Source organism: Eublepharis macularius, chromosome 9 (genome assembly GCF_028583425.1).
Source record: "Eublepharis macularius isolate TG4126 chromosome 9, MPM_Emac_v1.0, whole genome shotgun sequence".
Taxonomy (NCBI): Eukaryota; Metazoa; Chordata; class Lepidosauria; order Squamata; family Eublepharidae; genus Eublepharis; species Eublepharis macularius.
This window is the reverse complement of record NC_072798.1, coordinates 81,550,113-81,570,995: the sequence shown is the minus strand read 5'-3', so window position 1 is coordinate 81,570,995 and position 20,883 is coordinate 81,550,113. Positions and strand designations below refer to the sequence as shown.

The following is a 20,883-nucleotide window of genomic DNA, read 5'->3' as shown; positions in this document are numbered from 1 at the left end:
AAAAAACTCTCCCCTTGTTCCATCTGACCAAAGTGACGTCATTGCACGGTCCCGAGAACATGCATGCACTTTGCACATGCACATGTAGTACCAGGGGCAGCACCTCCTGCCAGGAGTTGCCCCCTGTGCTGGCAACCCACTGAGTTCCACCACCTCTTTTCCCAGAAAAAAAGCCCTGATCTTGTGTATTTGGCATGAAGAGATTTCTTTTGCCAATACACAAGTATTACTAACAGCATGAACTGAGTAATGATACGGCAGAAGCAGCATTGGTACACACCAAGTTTTAAGGATGCGTGGGCTGTATTTATCTTTTGAAATGAAAAGTTTGTTGCAGCAGAAGGTGGAGAGAAAACGTAGCTGCAAGGTATTCCCCTCATCCAAATTTTCTTTTTCATGCTGTTTCCAGCAAAGCATGATATTGCCGAGGCTTTGGGGTAACAGTCCCTGGGGGCCTTAATGGTAATTTTGTTTCATTACCATTAGCCTGCTCATCATTCAGAGAGAGAGAGAGAGAGAGAGACGAGAAATTGGGGGAAGAACGTATAGGGGTGGCCTCCAAAGGTGAGAGATTTAAGATGCCTTCAAACAGCAGTTATGGAACAAACTTCTTAATAGCTTTTCCCTTCTCTTCTTTTTCCCCCACACGTGGCTTGACTTATAATTTTAATTTCCAAGGAGAAAACAGTGATTTAAAAACATCAGCGTTCATTATTTTCATTAGCAAATTGAGCAGTGTTTTGGCATGTGGCATCTTTATGAGCTGATGTAGTTACTGAGCTGAGTTGATTTTGGAGAGCCTATTCTTTCCCTGCCATAGCTGTAGGGGAGGAAAGTGAGAGACACTAATTATGCAACTAATTTAGTATAGATTAATATTAATTTTACAGAACTGTGAGGAGCTTGGGAAAAAACACTATTTAACTTGCAGTTGCTTCTCAAGGATGTTCTGTTCTCAGCTTGTGTTGTCTTTGGAGTGCGGGAAGAACTGTTCTGTGCATTATTTATTTATTTTATTATTTATTTATTAAATTTATAGGCTGCTCTCCCCACAAGCGGGCCCAGAGCGGATAAAATCAGGAGAGCCAGTTTGGTGTAGTGGTTAAGAGCGGCAGGACTCTAATCTGGAGAGCCAGGTTTGATTCCCCACTCCTCTTCTTGAAGCCAGCTGGGTGACCTTGGGTCAGTCACAGCTCACTCAGAGCTCTCTCAGCCCCACCCACTTCACAGGGTGATTGTTGTGAGGATAATAATAACATACTTTGTAAACCACTTTGAGTGGACATTAAGTTGTCTTGAAGGACAGTATATAAATTGAATGTTGCTGTTATTATTATCATCATCATGATGTAATAAAACCACAATAGAATCACATTAAAAGATATAAAATTCAGTGGACATAAATGTGGAATAAGGTCGAATTCTTATTTGGACTTTATGTAGAATTCTAGACTGTGCTATGACAGAAAATGGGTATTACTAATGGTTCGTATTTTGGGACGTTCCCACATGATAAAAGCTCCCTGAATATAATACAACTAGAACATTAGATAAGCCTAGAATAGTTCTTTCCCTGTTCTGTTTGTTGACATCACACACAGAGCTTTTATGATACCCTCCCAGTCTAAAGTAGTACAGTCTAGAATTTTGTTCTGTCATTCTGTATGACAGTATTGCTCTGAAGCAAATACTGTGCTCAGTGAAGTCTTTCCATTCTAACTAAATTGATTTCATTGGGCTTTGTTCTGCGTAGGATAGCACTGTTGGAACTGCATACTGTATTTAAGGTTCAGAAACTTGTGCATAATTTTTTTTGTCTTTGCTAATAGTGCTTATGTGTCTGTGTTCTTGAATGTGGCAGACCATTTAGTTTTTGTTTAACCAGTTTGTGATAACTAGTTTAAAACGTATTCTTTTTTTATATTCCTATCCTCTATTTTATCCTCACAACAACACTGTGGTTGTTAGTGTAATGTAATGTGGGTTAGTGTAAGAGACTAATCACCCAGCAAGCTTTTGTGGCCGAGCGAAGATTCAAAACTGGGTCCCCAGATCCTAATTTGACACTCGACCCACTGTATTATGCCATAGATGATAGTACAGAGCTTATACAAAGTGCTCTTTTTATATTTTGTGCTTTATGTTTAAAAAAGGGTTGCTGACCTCCAGATGGGGCCTGAAGATCTCCCAAATTACAACTGATGTCCACAGAGTTCAGTTCCACAGGAAACCCTTCCCAGGTTTCACCCCCAAATTTCCATACCTGGAGCTGGCAACCGTAGTTTCAAAGCCTGCTACAAATATCCACAATAGAATAATGCTCCGACTGTTCTTTTTTTAAAAAGTCTTTTCTACAAATTGAAGTATGCTATAGGAGGAACTAATTTTCTGGTGTCATGAGATAATTGTCCTTATTCATTTTAGGCAGAGATTATCCATCCTATTTTTCCATTATTTTGGATTTTAAGAGATTAGGCTGTATTAGTTGTATTGCTGCAGTGAATTTAATTAAATTTACAAACCCACAAATGTGCTCTGGGGGTCTGAATAGAGCAGGCTAATGTAATGTTGTGACAGTTTTGCTTTAGAAGAGCCAGTCTTCTAATTGTAGATGTTCATTGGGCAATGGATATTAACCTGTCACCAATGGTGAGCAAGGAAGAGGCCATGACATCATAGTAAAACCCCACAGCCGCGTTTTCAGGAAGTAAATGTCAGGATGGTTCTGTTGCTTCTGGACTAGGTAGTAATGATTGCTGCAAATATGTCAGCTTTAACAACTCAAGAATGGATTAAAATGAAATATTTGCTTTGTAATATGAAATGGAAAGGAGCCCTGTGGCGCAGGGTGGTAAGCTGCAGTACTGCAGCCCAAGCTCTGCTTATGACCTGAGTTCAATCCTGGCGGAAGCCAGGTTCAAGTAGCTGGCTCAGGGTTGACTCAGCCTTCCATCCTTCCGAGGTCGGTAAAATGAGTACCCAGTTTCCTGGGGGTAAGTAACATCGACATCCCCACATGGGTCAGTAATGACTCAGTGCTTGCACAGGGGACTACCTTTACCTTTTAAAATATGAAATGGCATTTGAATGATATTTCTAGAAATTTTGAAGCCATGGGGAAAATAACTCTCTTCCTTTTTTTTTGAGGAAAATCCCAGAAATTTGAAGAAAAATTCTTAAAGCCTTGTATAGATGTTCAGGGATGAGCCACCATATATAGAAATTTGAGGCACCTTTGTGTGATTTGATCGAAACCAGTCTTGGTGAGTTTTCCGTATAAAATAGAAATGGGAGACCTTGTCTATGCTTTCCTGCAGCACTGAAACTTAACATACAAGACCGTCTGAAGGAAAACATTTCCATATACAGGATGGCCAGGGGCGGCACAAGGGTTTGCGGTGCTCGCAGCCGGCCAGCCAGGTGCCCCCCCTGCATGCGCGCATGCGCAAGTGCGCACGTACACCGGCCTGCATGATGACGTCACGTGTGACGTCATCACGGGAGCGCGCACGTGCTGCCGCCAGTGCAATTGCTGCAGGCGGGCGCCTCCGAGCTCTCCCACTTGGTTGCCTGCGCCATCGCAGATGCCTACCCGTGGCGGCTGCGCCCGGGCTGAGGCTTGTGCTGGCGGCGGCGGCGGCGGCGCGATGTGGGAGGGATAAGAGGCTGCTGCTTTGTGGCACATGCTCCCGCCCGCTGTGCCTCCTCCGGCGCTCCCTCCGGCACCCCGCGCCTGAGGCCACTGCCTACCTGGCCTCAATGGGCACACTGGCCTTGAGGATGGCTCAAGCAAACTAGACTACTTTTTTTTCTTCCTTACTCTGTTCTGTGAGAAAATTTGCCAGTTTTATTCTTCTATAATTTCTAGTCATATATCAGTGAATTGATAGCTAACGGAATGTTACCTGTTCTTTATATTTTTAATACCAGGCAAGTTAAAATTATAATACAAAAGTGTTTGATAGTAATATCTGATCATCTGAAAATTAATTTGAGTATTGAACAAGCATATCTGTTTTAGAGGGAACTCTAAACACTTGTAACACTTAGGCTGCAGCCCCAAAAACACTTTTTTGGGAATAAATCCTATTGAATAATGTGTGACTTCTGAGTAAAGTTGCTTAGGATTTCTTCCACAGGTTGCGGCCTGTCAACTTACTGGCTAGCCGGTTTGTGGAACTGCAGGCTGGCTGTGGAGGCTCTTCTGGCTGCTGTTTGGCCTGGACAGCTCCTTCTGGCCCTGAGTGACCAGCTGGCCAATCAGTGGGGTTAGCCAGGTGAGGAGGCAGCCCCTGTCCTTACTTTGTGTGCAGTCGCCCAGGCCCACGCATGAGTTTTGCTATGGCCAGCGATCCCACTTGTCCTCCATTTTCTCAACATCTTGGAGTTTTGTTGTATCCTTGAGTGGTTTCCTTTGTTGTTCGTGCTTATACTTTCTGTCAAAACTTTGGGCAGTTTGGCATTGGGCATGGATCCGTTTGGGGTTAACCTGGCGTTTGTGCTCTGTTTCCCCATAGCAAGGGAATAAGACATAAGATCTTAGGAGTGGGCAGGGCAGTGACAAGCCCAGCTTGAGGGCTGTCAGGGCATGCTTGCTTCCTGGTGACAGGAACTACACAGAGGCGCACACCCAGGTGTGTTCCCACTTACTGTCATTCCATAGTGCCCCCCTCAGTTGGTGCCCTGAGGAGGTCAGGGGTCATTGTCTGGTTCTGCCATAGGCGCCACCCTGTGAGATGCCTGCCTGCCTGACTTCCACCTTAAAGGACCTTCAGGGAACATATGGGATCCTGCTCAGTGGAAGGAGGGGGTATACCTCACCCTCGCACCCTCTCAGTCCACTTGCAGGTCCCTTCAACCTGACATTGTCCCGGCTGCCTTCCATGGCAGCTGTCCCCATCCAACTGTCAGTCTTACTCCTCCTCCTCCTCCTCCTCCTCCTCCTCTTCATCTTCTTTCCTCCACCTCCTCTCCACTGCTCTCTCATTCTCTCTCTCTCCCTTCTCCACTCCACCACACTTCTACACAACAACCCACCCCGCCCTGTGGGTGGACTTCCCTTGTATCCTCTTCCTCATTCCTAGCCCCACCTGCCAGCCACACCCCTCTTTTGCCCTCTAGCATTGGCCTTGGCTGCCTCAAGCAGTTGCACCTGAGGTAGCTAGTTTGGTTACTTTGGACAGCTACAGCTGTGCTCTCTTGGCTGGCTGCCAAGCCTCCTCTGCTCCGAGCTTCAGGCCCCTGGGCAGCAACAGCTGTGCTCTCTTGGCTGGCAGTCAAGCCTCCTCTGTTTGGAGCTTCCAGCAGCCCCAGCTGGTCTCTATTATTCCCTTCCTTCCTGTTTGCATGTTGGGATGTGGCCCTGTGCTGCTTCTGCTGCCCTGCTGACAAGGTTGCTGTCTGGCTGGCTGATGGCTGGCTGTCCCTATCTCTTGTTCCTTCTCCCTCTACCCTGGTCCCCTCCTGACTGTCCTTACTTCCCCTGTCAGGGCTCTTAGCCTCCCACTGGAGGGTGGCTTCCACCTGCTCCTTTTGACCCTCTGGGGCTTGGGAACTGCTCCACCCTCTTGTGGCTGGGGTGCCTCTTTCCCCCATTCTGTTGTTGGTCCGTGCTGGCCCAGGGTGTCTGTTGGGGTGGCTGGGTAGTTGCCCCCCAATTGTCTCCCACCCTCTCTTCCTGGTAAGTCCGGGGGCTGATCCTCAGACTCTGAACAGTCATCAGCTGGCAGGTGGGCCAGCCAATCTGGGATCCATGCCTAATGCAGTGCCAAGTCTCTGTCAAGCTGTAAGCAATAAAGTGGTGGCCTGTTTTCCCTCCCACATGGTCTCCATTGCCTTTCTCCGCCCTAGCCCTCTCCCCTCAAGCTGGCAATTTCTAGCTGGCAATCTCCAGTTCTATATTTGAATGATTAGAAAAAGAGGTGTTGAAAACTTCAAGTACTAACCTGAGCCATGTTAGAGCTATCACCATGTTTTTGGTCACATGATCATGAAAACTCTACTTCCTAAGAGAACATGAACGAACCAGCTGAATAAATGTGTCGATTTCTCTATTGATGATTGTGTGCCAAATGCCTTAGAAACCTTTCTTTAAGCTGTATGAAAGGTAACATGAGTAAATCAAATACAATGCCAGGTGTACCTTTTCAAAAAGATGTATGTAATACGATTAAAGCAAATAGGCGTTGGTCTTTTGCGTAAAATAGCCAGCAATACAACGTTGTGTGCTGTGCATGAGGTATTTCATGATATGTGAAGTATACTTGAGAGTCATTTAGATCATTGTGGGTTTTTTATGCATGCCACTTGTGATATGAATACCCGTTGTTAACAGTCAGCTGTTAACAGCAAAGATAAATATAACGCCGAAAATAAGTTCAACAGCTTATGCCTCAGTTTGAATTCCTAACATCTGCCTGCAACCTCCAGTTCTTATCATGGGTCTGCTTGACTTATTCTTTTAGATGACTTATTCTTTTAGATGTTACCTCAGTAACCTTGTTGCCTCTTCCATGTGGAAGGTATGTAGTTGTGAGACGATGTGTAGGTGGGCCAGTAATGTGTTTGTTGAGCACTCATTCTGAAATGCTGAGACAGTTTTCCTATAGAATTCCAATGAATATGAACTTGCATTTTTATTTGTTTAGATCTTTCCCCCTGTTTTTCTTCCCATTGGGGAAGCAGCTTATGGGAAGATTTCCCCCTCCTTCATTTTATTCGCAGAACAAAACCATGACATAGGTTAGACTGAGAGAGAGAATGTCTGGTACAACATCACCCAGTATGCTTCCATGGCAGATCCCAGATCCTAGTATTACACTCTAACCAATATTACAAAGTTTAATTATCTAAGCAAACTATTTCCCCATACATTGATGATTTTTCCTTTTTATCTAATCTATTTCCATCCTGTCTTTCTGTCTAGTCAGGCAGATTATGTCTAGAAACAAGTGCAGTAAAAATGCGCACCATCCTGAAGAATCCACAAATCCAGAGATGTTGCCAAGAATGGCAGTAAATAAAATAGATGTCAGTATAGACTATGCTGTAGCTGCTATGACTAACCACTTGATCCCCATAGAACAGAAACATGCAGAGTAAGGCCCTCAGAGCTAAGCTACAAGAGACAAATTACACGAGGACGCACACGTGAAGGGAGTCGCAATGTAAGCCAGGAAGGTAAGTTTTAAAAGAGATCGGAAGGCCCTGTCAGTTTCCTCTCTCTACAGAAGCAGCAAAGATGGCTCCTGGAAGGGTTTGCTAATTTCCTCTTTGCCTCCAGAAGACTCCGTCAGTTTCACCTTCCCTTCTAAGAGGCGAAGAGGAAATAATCAAACCCTCTGAGGAGTGATCTTTGCTGGCTCTGTAGAGAGGGGAAACCGACAGAGCCTTCTGATCTCTTTTAAAACTCAGCTTCCCAGCTAACATTGCGACTCCCTTCATGTGAGTGTCCTCATGTAATTCGCCTCTCGTAGTTTAGCTCTCAGTGCGAGACCGTTAACGTGTGGTATTTAACATGTTGGCGTTTTAGGGCTTTAAAAGTCAACACCAGCCCTTGATGCCCTCTTTCACACACACCCCTTGTCTGTATTTAAAAGCTCATGTCGCCTCTCCAGATTTCAGAGAAATAATAGAGAGCTGTCTTTCTAGTTTTCCTTGAACAATATGTACAGGGAATGACTTTGTCCAGATTGTTGGCTATGGAAGATTGCTTCTCAGCAGAAGTCCTTTGTAATTAGCTCCCCATTGTCAGGCTGTAAACTCCAAAATCTAACCAGGCAACCTTTAAGTGTCTGTGGAGAGTGGCTGGACGTACTTCATTTTTTTCTTTCTTCCAGAGTGTCTTTATTTACTGCCTTTTTACTAGATGGACGTTGCCTGTCTGGGGAGTGTTTAAGAGTCTTCTTGTGTTAATGTCTGGATGGCTTGTGAACTGATCTTTGCTCTGTTGGAATTCCTGGCTACACTAAAGGGGGGAAAAACATCCTGATCTTATGCTGATTCGGCACACGTTGGATAATGCACTTCCAATCCTCTTTAGAGACCATTTGGAACTGAATTTTTCGTGTGTGAAACAAAAAATCCACTTCTAAATTATTGCAAAAGTGCATTATCCAACGTGTGTGGAATCAGCCACAATGAAGAACAGTTTTTGAAACAGACATTTGTAAGGATGTTTGTAGTCTTAGGCATAGGTAAGATGGGGCCAGCAAGTTCAGTGACCTGAAGGAGCAGGGTCAATGAAGTCATTCGTGCATGGCACACAGGGAGCAAACTTGTTCTCTATCCCCTTATACACATTGGCTTATCGCTAGATGTATTGTAGCCCTGTTCACAAGTTACTGGGAATGCCTGTACAGTCCATGCATAACATACACTTGATTTTTCTTTATATGTGCACTGATTTTCATGTTACAGTCAACATATGAAGAACTGAATTTCTGATCGAGTTCACATGTTTATCCAGGTACTGGTCCTTGGTTTCATTTGTAAAGCATACGCCTGTTGACTCTTCCTTACAAGCAGGTGTATGTGCAGTCAACATGTAACATGTAAACAGGACTTACTGCACTGGGCTTATAGGTTCTGTGAACTGGAGGATGGCAGCCTCTGGACCAGTGTCATCTGTCCTGGTGCCCAGCAGGAAGTTTATCCTTCCAAAGGAATCTATAGCTGTATAGTCAGGAAATACCTCATTGTGTTACATGTGCTTTATTTGTGCAATTCCATAGTCTATACTCTGTGTGTGTGCACTTGTGCGCAAGCTTGTGTGTTGATCTTTTTCTGGGATGTGATGTATCTTGTGTTCTCATACTGGGAGTGATCTTGTGGTTTGTTCCCAGTTCTCTGGGTCCTTTTAATCTCTGAATCCTAGCCAGAATAGAAAACGGAGTAGTTCCCTGCGGTATTAAGTTGACAGCTGTCTTATAAAGCAATCAGAGAGTCACATAATTAGTAGTGTATTTATAACCCCATTATAAATATTTCAATGCCTTGACATAGGAATGCCTTTTTGAGTTATTCTAATGTGTTATGTTTATACTCGTCGCAATATGTTTTGTTTCACAAATGTATATGGCAAATGTGTGTAATTAAGATGCCTCAGCAAATGGCTTTGAGGAATAAGCAATATAGTTTTACAAGGTAACTCAGCAAATTGCTCTACAAAATAGCCCTGTGGGAATTGAATGCAGAATTGAGAAACTGAATTCTTTTTTTTTTTAAAGGAAATTTTTACTTCTCTTTGATGTTCAGATATGCTTGAACCTGTGTGATTATTAGCTTAGATTTCTGGGGCAGAGGCTGGGCAGGATTGCCCAGAAAAGATGTCTGTGCTGCATGACTCTCTAGGACCCCTAGCAAGTGATATACCCCTCAAAGACTGGGGAGAGTCCTAGAGACTCATCTGAAAATAATGTCACTTCTAAGTCAAATGACACCACCAATCCCTTTTCTTTCTGCCACGAATATCAGAAGTGTGTGGAGGATAACCAGCTGGAAGTGAGCAATTGGTATACTTGTTCTAATTCTTTTGCTTTCATTGAACTTAAAAGAGTACCATTCTTTTTTGGATTGCACTGTAGATACTGCAGTGTTTTTTGAAGCATGCGGATTTGCAAACAATATATAATTAAAATTGTGGAGTTGGCTTTTTGAATAAAGAATTTGGTGTGTTAATTTTACTCTGCTGCAGAATTTTGGGTTGTTGCTTGTATTGCTTGTAATGTAGAATTTACATTGATCCTATCTTGTGATACATGTCCAGTGCTTTATTCTGTGCAATCCTTTGTTAGAACCTATCCCGGTTGAAAAGATGCATTTTTGATATTAACTCTGCTAGTTCCTAAAAGATCACTTTATAAAATCATGTTCTCTTCCATATGCCTAATGATGTTATACTGGGTTGTTGTTGTTTTTTTTGAGGCAGGGATCTTTTTAGACTGGGTAAAAAACCCTCCCAAACATTATAAGTAATTTACTTTTTATGTTGTCCCCTTTTTCTACCTAAGCTGGACAATGCAGATGAACAGGCAGCTCAGATTAGACGTGAACTTGATGGGCGCCTCCAGCTAGCTGACCAAATGGCAAAAGTAAGTTTGTTACCTCGTTTCTTGCTTTAAGGCAATAAAACATGTTCAGTTTTGTTTAAGTATGTGTAATTTTCATTTACTCACAGTCCTCTGCTGCTCTCATTGAGTTGGATTCCACAGAGGATTTCTGTGACTGGGGGTGTGGTTTGTCAATTTCCCCTTCTCGCTGCAGGCCTCCAGCTCCACCCTCCTTTTGTTTCTGGGGTCCCTCAGCGCCCAGAAGCAGCATTTCGGGGGCATTTCGGGCTGCAGCATGAGGGGTGAGGTGAGGAAGGTCTGCACCGCTTCCATTAGCAAAAATATTCCTTTGTCTTTGTGTTCCCAGCTTCTGTTTTCCCTAATGAAATTTAATTGTATCTGACAATAAAAGTCCATATGTTTCAGTACATGCTGTATATCCTCACAGCCAACCAGCCACAAATGGTGGTGTCTTTTTTGTGTTCCATATGGTTACTGAATGTGCAGTATCTAGTTTACTGATTTTATAAAAGTGACAGTTTTATTGAAAACAAACAACTTTAGTGAAGTTCCTAATGATTTGTGAAGATTTCTACCCATTGCTAAGCATTTCTAAACATAGATTTGTAGTGGTGGAAGAGGCTTTATAGCCCATATAGTTGGATCTCCCAGCTCTGTGCAGGAAACCCAATCTAGAACATCCCTGACAAGTAGCTGTCCTTGCTGCTGCTTGAAAACCTCCAGTGAGGGAGAGCCCATCTTTCTATGTTATTGGGTCCATTGTCATACTACTTTTACGGTTCAGAGTAGGGTTGCCAAGCATGGCAAATAGTGGAGGAGAGAGTAGGAGGGGACATGGGGGTGACTGCCAACTGCATTATGACATCACTTTCAGGATGTTGTGTGTCTCTAGGAAACACTGGAATCTCTCTGGTAACACCATAACATTTCTGGAGATTCCTAAAGAAGGTTGATGTCAGTTCTGTGATTTCCACAGAAGTGAAGTCACATTGTTGTGCCAACAGCTGTTTTTTTTTTCTCCCACCACTGCTGGGGACATGGGTAACCTATTCTGGTTACCAGAAGTAAGCAAGACTAGAAGAAAAATACTTCCATCTGCAGTGTTCAACGTAGGACAAGGAGGAGCAGGATTTCGCCCCTCTCACCTGCACACTCCATTTTCTGTTTAAAATCGTGCGGTCCCCCAACCCTGACTTTATATAAATGTAGATGAACTTAATGTCTAAATACTGGAGGATGTCCCTGCCACATCTACTAGAGCCCAAAATTCATAGAAGTTCCTAGTTTGCAGCATTTCCTACTAAATCTCATGGCTTCCCAATCCCTCCATTGGCCAAGTGTTCTTTCTGTATTCGTGTTGTCAAAGGTGCAAACTTCTAACATGAAGCTTCAGATCTCCAATGCCTGCTAGCAATTATAACTGTTATGAGCACACACACACAAACCCAAACCCAAATACACACACACACACACACACATACAGAGAACCCATTCTAAAACATTTAAAAGTTCTAAACACTGTTTAAGAAAGGAAAAAAGACACACATTAAAGGTGTTTTCAGCGTTCAGCTACGGTGAACCATTGAGGATTAGGTTTGTTTACATTCTGGGGAAGTATTTTGTTTCTTCTCTTGTGCAATGTCCTCAGCTTGAAAGATTTAAAGGTTTTCTGTGTTAATCATAGGACTATCAGTTAAGAATATAGAGATATTAATTGCTATTTTGTCTTAGACAGTGGTGAGAATTTTCAAAAGGTAATAATTTAAGACTGCAATTATGATTGTTTTTTTTCAAGAGATTGTTCGGATACTTTTCTCTTTCAGGCCAATCTGTAGTTTGCCATTTCATCTAGACGGTGTGGTGCGTAAATCATAATGGGCTGCAAAGCCTGATTTGTAAGCAACAGTTTCTTATGCAGGCCAATTGTAGTTTGTGGAGAGATCAGAGTTTTGCCACAATAGAGGAAGAATCGGACCCAGCTTCATGATATGCTTGACATGTGTCGAGTGATGGGTGCTCAGCCAGACTTCCAGTCAGATGCTCATTGGGGGAACTCACCTTAAAATGTGCTCATTCTCTTGGTGCTGTAAAGGAGACGTTAGCAGTCAGACCCCTAGTTTATACATATGAAATATCATAAACCCCTTCCTCAGTGTGCCATAAGCACAACACACTGCCAGGTGTCCTGGAGGCTGGAAAGTTCTCAAGACATGAGTCATAGCGGAATGGCTGACTGGAGGCCCCCATGCCCTGGAGGCTTCCTGAGGAAACTCCCAGCCTAAATCTCATAAATTCCCTACCGTGCTTCCCCTCACCAATCAGGCTATTCAGCGAACCTGATAGCCTTTTCATCCGATACTTACCAGGTCATCAAGCAATATTTTGACCTATAGCCCATGCCAGATAGTCATGTCACACCTTTACCAATATATTATTCCACCTCTGGACAAGCTATTAAAGTATTGTTTTTGGAAGCAGGATGTCATTTTTTCTCCAGAGTACATTTTGCACTATAACTGGGCTATCCAGCCATATGCTCAGTGTGTGGGTGTGTGTGTTCTGAGACCTATCCACTCACCTACAACATGTTTGGCTTCCTCTCCTCCTCTGTGAAATGCTCATCGTTTTGCTGCACTTCTGCAGACCCCTTTTCCTTTCCAAGACTGGTAAATATCACCCTTCCCCGAAATTGCTTTCCCGGTTCCTCACAGTTTTCTTAGTTAGCTCTCTCTGTGTTTTCTTTATACCTGCCTTTTATTTCTCTGTTAATAAAAGAAACCTTTCCTGTAGAACATCTGCCTGTTTATTTGAGTGTTCTCTAAAGGAACAATCCCTGTATACATATGTGGAGGTTTCCCATCTCATTTAATGCTAATTTCCCCAACTCACAAGGAGACCCTCCATTAGGGTAATACAGTGTTCCTACCACCTTGCTTTTGCCAGTAGAATGCTTGGGAGGGGGTTGCCCCTTTTCTCTGGCTCCATATGCCATTAGGAGGACACGTGGAGCCAGGGGCAAAAAGCTCCCCAATGCCATTTCCCTTTCTGCTGATAAAAGCAGAATGAGAGGGAAACCATTAACTCCCTTTTCCTCACAGCACCAAGTGAATGACCAATTTTTAAGGTGGGTTCCCCCAGTGCAGGGGTGGCCAAACTTGTTTAATGTAAGAGCCACATAGAATAAACCTCAGATGTTTGAGAGCCACATGACATGATGCACTGAAGTGACTTCAGAGGAAGAGGCAGGTTTGGGGGAGTGCCCTGAAAGTGATGTCACAGGAAAGATTGGGGTTTTGTTTCAGTATGCTGGAAGTGACATCATTGCAAGGGGGTGGAGTTTATGAAGTGCCATCACTTGACCTTTGACCTGGAAGTGACATCACAAAAGTAATGTCACATCCTTGCTAGGCACTACCCCCCAAAGTCTCCTGACTGCACTCCCATAATCCCCAGATATTTTCTGAGTCAGACTTGGCAACCCCAATGTTTTTATTGAAAATACGAAAGACAAGGAAAGAAAGAAGGAAAAAAGGAAAGGGAGGGAAAGACATGGAAAGAAAGAAGGAAAGGGAAGGAGGGAAAGACGTGGAAAGGGAGAGAAGGAAAGATATGGAATGAAAGAAATCTGAAAATTAAAATGCATGTGTGGTGACAGGAGAAGAAAAGAGAATAGAAAAGGCTTAGGAGGGAAGCCAGGGAGGGAAGCAGTGGGATTGCTTGCCTTGCTATTCTTAAATGAAATACACTGTGAGGGTTTGGGGGTGGGAAAAAAAGGAAGGACTGAACATGAAAAGCAGTCTGAAAAGGGGTGAATATTAAAATGCATGTGTGATGGGAGAAGAAAAGAGGATACAAAAGGCTTGGAAATGGGAGAGAAAAGAATATCAAAAAACATAGTTGGCAGGGATATAAAAGTTGGGGAGAGCAACACAAAACCACAAATGGGTTCCCTCCCCACAGCTCCTACAAAGGCAATCTGGCCACCAACTCGACCCCCTCCCAGCATTTCCCCAAGGGAAGGAAAAGTACCCCCACCTACACACACCATAGCTATTTCTCTCTCTCTCTCTCTCTCTTTCCCCTGCTCTCTTTGAAAACAGATTGGACTCTCCCCTCCCACTAACTCATTCACACACACATGGGGGAAAGAGAGATGGGCTTCCTTCTGTGTCAACCACTATGCAAAGGATTCATGCTACAAACTTTGATTAAATAGGCGGCCGGGGTGGGGGAAGAATTGGGATCACTTGCCTTGCCCGCCCACCAGCAGCCTCTTGACCCAGCACCGTGGCCATATCTCCAGTTCAGCTCGACCACACCAGCCCTGCACAATGCCCGCCTGCCATTAGCTCAGCTTCCTGGCCAAGGCAAGGGGAAAGGGTGTGTGTGCGTGCCTCAGCTGGCTGGCGTTCTGGCTCCCCAGCTCACCTCTTGCTGCTGTTGCCACTGCAGCCAGGCACATGGAGCCTCCAGACGTGAGATCCCTTGCTGAGCTATGAGGCTGTACACTCTCATTTTCATCTTTCATCTTCTCCTGGTGACCTGTGGTGGAGGGGGGAAGCTTGCAAGCTTGCCTATTTCCCCTCCTTCTCCGCTAAAATAAACTCTATGGCAATGCTCAGAGACCTCCAGGAGCCGCATGATATGTCTAGAAGAGCCATATGCAGCTCCTGAGCTGTAGTTTGGACACCCCTGCCCCAGTGTGTACGTTTGACTGTGAGTATATTGCCTCTGTGACCCAACACATGTCGAGCATATCATGTAGTTACGATACTGTATCAGACCATGATTCCTTATCAACATTTTACGGAATGTAACTTTTTGAAGGACTCTTGCCGATTGCTTGCCGTGTGCAGAACCGGCGCCTATTATTGCAGTTTTTTTTTAAGGGCTGTGTTGTTTAAGGACAGTGCTTGACTCTCACTAATTTAAAATACAGGCTGTAATGCTGAGAATGAAGTTGACTTTTTAGAACATAGGTATACCCATCAGTGTAAAAGATAAAATGCACCACGTCGTGGATGTAAGAATGTTTCTTACGTTTTTCCTACTTTTCTGAAATGGGTGAGCTGTGGAGAGTAGGGTTGCTTAAGTCAAATACTTTGCTGAAACGTGAATGGTAAAACTTAGTGTTGGAATAAAGCTCAAACCAAGATTGTTCGAAGGATTTTTTTTTTTTGCCTTTTCAATAGTGCAATTCTGTGCAGTTACTCCAGTCTAAGCCCAGTGTATAGGTAGGGTTGCACTGTTAGGTTAACAAGCCAGCTGAAGCCTCTTGGTGATTAACATAGATAGGACAAGTGCTGATGTTACTTCAGTCAGATAGGAAAATCAGAACATTAGAGGAAAATCGAAGGAAAAGGCAGTGTTTTTCTTGAGGACAATTTCTGGAAGGGAATAGAACATACACGTATGGTGGGTAGAGGGAATCCTGACCCCATGCGCAAGTTCTACCCCAGACTGAACAAAAGCACCCTGCCTATATACTTGAGTAGCAGGGAACATGTAATTAGAAATGTGTTGTCACAGGACGCAGGAGGTGTGTGATTTATTTATTTGCGCCATTTATAGTCCATCTTTATTGCCAAGACTCGAAGTAGATTACTCAATTGTAAACATTGCAGTAGGAACAATATACAGCAAACAATGTGACTAAAAACTAGATTACAAACCAGGAGTTGAACCACACAATACGAATTACACAAGACTGAGTGTCAGGGGTCCTTACCCCAAATGCCCGTGCCCAGCATTCTGTTGATGAGCACGTGTCCTGGTCTAGGCATGCATTCAAAATTTTCTGCTCCAGTGTAGCCACGACAGCGTGTGTACGCAGTCACAATCAGTAAGTCAGTAATGCAGAGCGTCCTTATTTCCTATATCTTCCGCTTCCTATCTGTGCAAAGTGGAGATGCACGATGGGATATCTTGGAGGTACATGGAGAAAACCTGTGCCACCGCAAACACGGGTTCGATGGAGGTCCTACAGTCCTGGCGCGTGTCGTTGAAAACAACGTTGGAACCCGTGTAAGTAAGTTTTCGTGTCATTCACGTGTAATTCGTATCGTGTGGTCCGGCTCCAGGTTGCAAAGGATCTACTGCACAGAACATATTGCTCATAGTAAGTTCACAACCACTTCTGAGCAAGCCATTCTCACCCTGACGCATGGCTCCAATTTCCAGCTGTGTTCCATGAAACTCAAGGTCTGAATCATTTTAAAGAATGTCTTGAATACATCGGTTTTTACACACCTTCATTGGTTAGACTGTGAATTTTGAATTTGTATTTTGGACTTAATTGAGTATGTCTTTGATTTCTTTTGATTATTTTATTAGATATGCTATATTATGTATTTTATTATGTACCCAATAGTCTTTTCTTACTACTAGTATCTCTATGCTTTTAAAGCATCTTTTAAATTGAAAAGCAGGTTCATAAACCCATTAAAATATAAATAATTACAAATAATAAAATAGATTATTCTTCCTTTGATGCATCCTGATGCTAAATTTCTTAACATTCATAAGAAATGTATCTAGGTATGTAACTGGAATTGAAATATTGATTTGAATAATCTTTCTGTCTAAATAACCTGTTAAAATGCCTTCTTTGACTTTTTTTAGGAGCAGAGGGCTAATTTTTAGGAGCAGAGGGCTAATTAACTGTATATGATAGAGTTTCATAGGTAGATTTATTTAAAAGCAAATACTAGAAAATCAGGCTTGTGTTATCTGAATTGGTCTTTAAAGCACAGGGTGTCTGAACAATAATGTAATTTTTTTTCAATTTTCAAACTATTTTAAAGGAAAGAAAATATCCAAAATTTGTGGCAAAAGAAATGGAGCCTATGTATATAGAAGAACTACGGTCTTCAGTGAATTTGCTAATGGCAAATTTGGAAAGTCTTCCAGTTTCTAAAGGTGGCCCAGAATTTAAACTACAGAAGTTAAAAAGATCACAAAATTCTGCATTCTTGGACATAGGAGATGAAAATGATGTTCAGCTGTCAAAATCAGATGTGGTGTTGTCATTCACATTGGAGGTAAGTGTACATCTTATCTAATATTTGCTGACAGCTTGAATAATGCTGGGTAATTCTCTCAGCTTGGGACTGCTCAGTTTTACCGATACTCTCAGAATTTTATACCTGCACTTTCCAAACGTCTGTTGTTAGTGCAGTCCAGTCTTCGGGGTTATCCTTTGACATCTACTTTGAAGTTTTGTAGATCTTTTGCTGGCAGAAGGTTTCAATACTGTAATGGATGTGAATTGTTGCTGCTGCTGATGGGAGAATTCTTAATGACTTTCAGTTGTCAAGTGCTCTGGCTTGTGTACCTCATCTTCCTGTAAACACACTGTGATACTTTTCTTTCTACAAGGCCAGTAACAATTTTAGCAATAAAAAGAAAGTTAGCTTTCTTAGGCAAAGGGAAGGCAAATCCCAAAGGAGGATAAAATGTACTGACCCTGGATGATATATTAGCTTTTCACCAGAAAGGAGGCTTTAACATACTACTACAGTGTGTTTATATACTACTCTTCTCGACAGATGAGTGCCCAATTCAGAGCAGTGAACAAAGTCAGTGATGTTATTATCCCCACAATGCAACTGGGGAGCTGGAGCTGAGACGAGTGGCTTACCCAAGGCCACCTGCTGAGCTCATGGCAGTCGTGGGAGTCCAGCCAACAGAGTGCTGGCTCAAAGCCCAGCCACTTAACCACTATACTACAGTGGTGGTAGTTCTTTTTTAAAAAAAAAAACATGGATAGAGAATATTTGAATTACTTTCCACTTGCTTTCGGATGTGGTCCAGATCAGGAAGTTCAACATCATGTGCTGTTTTTGCATATTTGCTCTCAATGCATTCATATAGCTAGCTCAAAGTTTTAAGTGTTGAGAATATTTGGGAGCATCTATAGAGATGAGTAGATTTAACATCTTCAGACTGTCTGTAAAGCTTCAGTGAACAGTTGGGCAATGAATCTAAAAACTATTGAATAATAAACAGAAGTAGGAAGGCCCCTCTTGGATGTACACTTTAACGTGGTGAGCGGGGTTGAGCATGTCATTGAAGCTGTGAGCAATACTGTCAGGAGCACAGGATTGGTCAAGACTCTAAACTCCTGAAGAGTCACTCAAGACGGAATGGTGAGAGCTCAGACACCACACTAAGACGCATTCATCCCCTTCAGCAATCAACAGTCTCATCAGCAGAGGAGATTTGAATGTTCCAGCAATGATGGGAGTGGAGGAATTCTTGAAGGCTAGCTACTGGGCAGCAGCAGTACTGGAAGGTGACACTGGTGGAGGATCTTTCACAGAAAATGGTGGCGTCACTTCAGCTAAACTTTAGTGCTGTGCAGAAGAATGCAATGGTAAAAACTTGTAGAATACATTGCTAAATTGCAAGGAGCAGGGTGAGTTATCTGTCACGTAAAACGGGGAAAAATAACAGAGAACCTTTACAAAGTTGGGCAAGTTCCATGTTCTGATCATTTCAGTGCTAATACTATAGCAAGTATATAGAATAATATGTTCTATGCTCTTGATACATGTTTGCTGCGCCCTTTTCCCTTTTACTCTTGTTTAGATCATTATAATGGAAGTTCAAGGTTTAAAGTCACTCACTCCCAACCGCATTGTTTACTGCACAATGGAAGTGGAAGGAGGGGAGAAACTCCAGACAGACCAGGCAGAAGCATCCAGACCACAGTAAGCTTTGTGCAACGATGTTTTCCATGAAAATGCATGTTCCATTGGACTCTGAAAACTGTATCAGAAATGCATATTAAATTTGGGGGTACAAGTTTGCACTTTGCACATGTGAAAAATTTAGTTAACAGTAATTTTTCCATGGACACTAGTTGTGCTCCATTCTCCTGCCAGTTATTTTTAATTAGAACTCTTACTTTTACCTGGGATACAACCTTATTCAGATTCTCTGGGTACATGCATTTGGAGTCTGTGAGCAGGAAACATGCACTATTTTGCTACATATTTCTATTTTTGTTTTCAGACTTCCTTTGTAACCATGAGGGCTAGAAACACTACAGAAAACCATAAAGGAAAATGGCTTTTAGGAGAACTGTAACAAAAGCAAGAGAACTGCGAAGTAGTTTCTTGGTACACTACACATTACCCCAAGGGGAAGGGGTTATATGCAGGGCTTTTTTAATGGGAAAAGAGGTGGTGGAACTCAGTGGTGAAACTCAGGACCGCACGATGACATCACTTTGGGTCAGCTGGAACAAGGGAGGAGTTTTTTAAAAGTTTAAATCACCCTAGGCGAAAATGGTCACATGGCCGGTGGCCCCGCCCTCTGATCTCCAGACAGAGGGGAATCTAAATTCCCCTACATCTGGAGATCAGGGGACGGGGCCACCGGCCATGTGACCATTTTCAAGAGGTTCCGTTCCGTTCCACCGCGTTCCAGCTGGAAAAAATCCCTGGTTACATGCATTATCTCTTATCCCTGCCACAGGAGAATCAGTGCATATTCTAGTTAATTTTGAAGGAGGCAGGCAGTAAAAAGGCTCCAGAGGAGAACACCATGCCACCTTTAGTTTGAACTAACCAGACTGGCACATGGGAAGATAAGTATTATTTGGTGAATTTGATTGACTTGTGTGTTGTGCATTTACTTTACATTCTTTTCTCTTTTGTTAAAATTGTCATTGAGGATTTTTTGTAAGTGTGTGTTCAGATAGGTTGCTGAGAGTTTTTCCTGCTCCATAACGTGTCCTATGAAAAACAGGTTTTGAGGATGATAGTCATTGAGCTCTCTAAGCAACAGCCATAAAGTGAGCACTGGTTCAAAGGTCACCTAAAAATTCCATTAGGTAGAACTAGAAACATGTAAAGATAATTTTGTTCCTTTTTGTTATAAAACAGCTGTGGGATGAAACTTGCTGCAGGGGCTACAAAAATAGCTTTCTCTCTGTTTAAGATGAGTGGTGTTTGTGGTCTAGTGATTCCTTCTGGTTTAATGGCTACTGCACATGGAAAGCAAAAGTCACAGCTTGGTCCACTGATATAACTGGAGAACAGCATTAGGAAAATAGCAAACAGCTGAATTTTAAAATGTCACTTAGCAGCTTCCAAAAGGGGTTGGACTAGATGACCCTAGAGGTACCTTCCAACCCTGTGATTCTATGGTTCTATGAAAAGGGGATATTGAAAAAGCAGTGGGTGGCAAATGATGTCTAAGTATATATGGCTGGGATGCAAACTTGTTAACAGTTGTGGCCATTGTAGAATTCAGGGTTTTGTGGAGTATTTATGAACAGTCTTTGTAAGCATTATGCAGTAGTGGTCAGCTCGATACTTAAAAAGTGTCCAGTGCCCAAAGAAAAAATGGTAGCCACAACCAAGAAGTGTGGATCAGATTGCAAAATAGTCTTATTGTGTATTTCCGTGGTCATGATGATGATGACATGTCAAACTAAACAGTACATATGTGATGGGGGGGGGAGGTAAGAGGCAGGAGCCAAGGGAATGTGAGAGTGAGAGAGAGAGACAGAGAAAGATGCATACAAAGAAAGAAAACAGATGGGTTACAAGTAGCAAAAGAGATGTGAGTGATGGCAGAGAAGGAAATCATGGATGGAAGGGAGATGTTCTGCTGATTGGGTGGATGGACAAAGAGAAGAGCTGTATGTTTTGGAATGTTGACCATAGTTCTGTAGTAGTTCATCATCAGTCTTTAGTGCAGGCACACATTGGGACTGTGCTTGTGCAGGCTGGGCACTTGGAATTGGATTCTCAAGCTCTAAGAGTAGATGATGGGGCATCCCTCCCCCTCAGATCACATGCCA

The 20,883-nt window shown here is 42.9% G+C and overlaps 1 protein-coding gene across 1 annotated transcript in view; it reads left to right on the top strand.

Moving 5' to 3' along the window:
- CADPS2 (calcium dependent secretion activator 2) overlaps nt 1-20,883 on the top strand; it is a 474,548-nt gene that overhangs the window by 138,161 nt on the left and 315,504 nt on the right. The window contains exons 4-6 of the mRNA XM_054988125.1: nt 10,011-10,091; nt 16,874-17,110; nt 18,660-18,781. Of these exons, the coding sequence (XP_054844100.1) occupies nt 10,011-10,091; nt 16,874-17,110; nt 18,660-18,781 (440 nt within the window). The remainder of the gene's footprint in view (nt 1-10,010; nt 10,092-16,873; nt 17,111-18,659; nt 18,782-20,883) is intronic.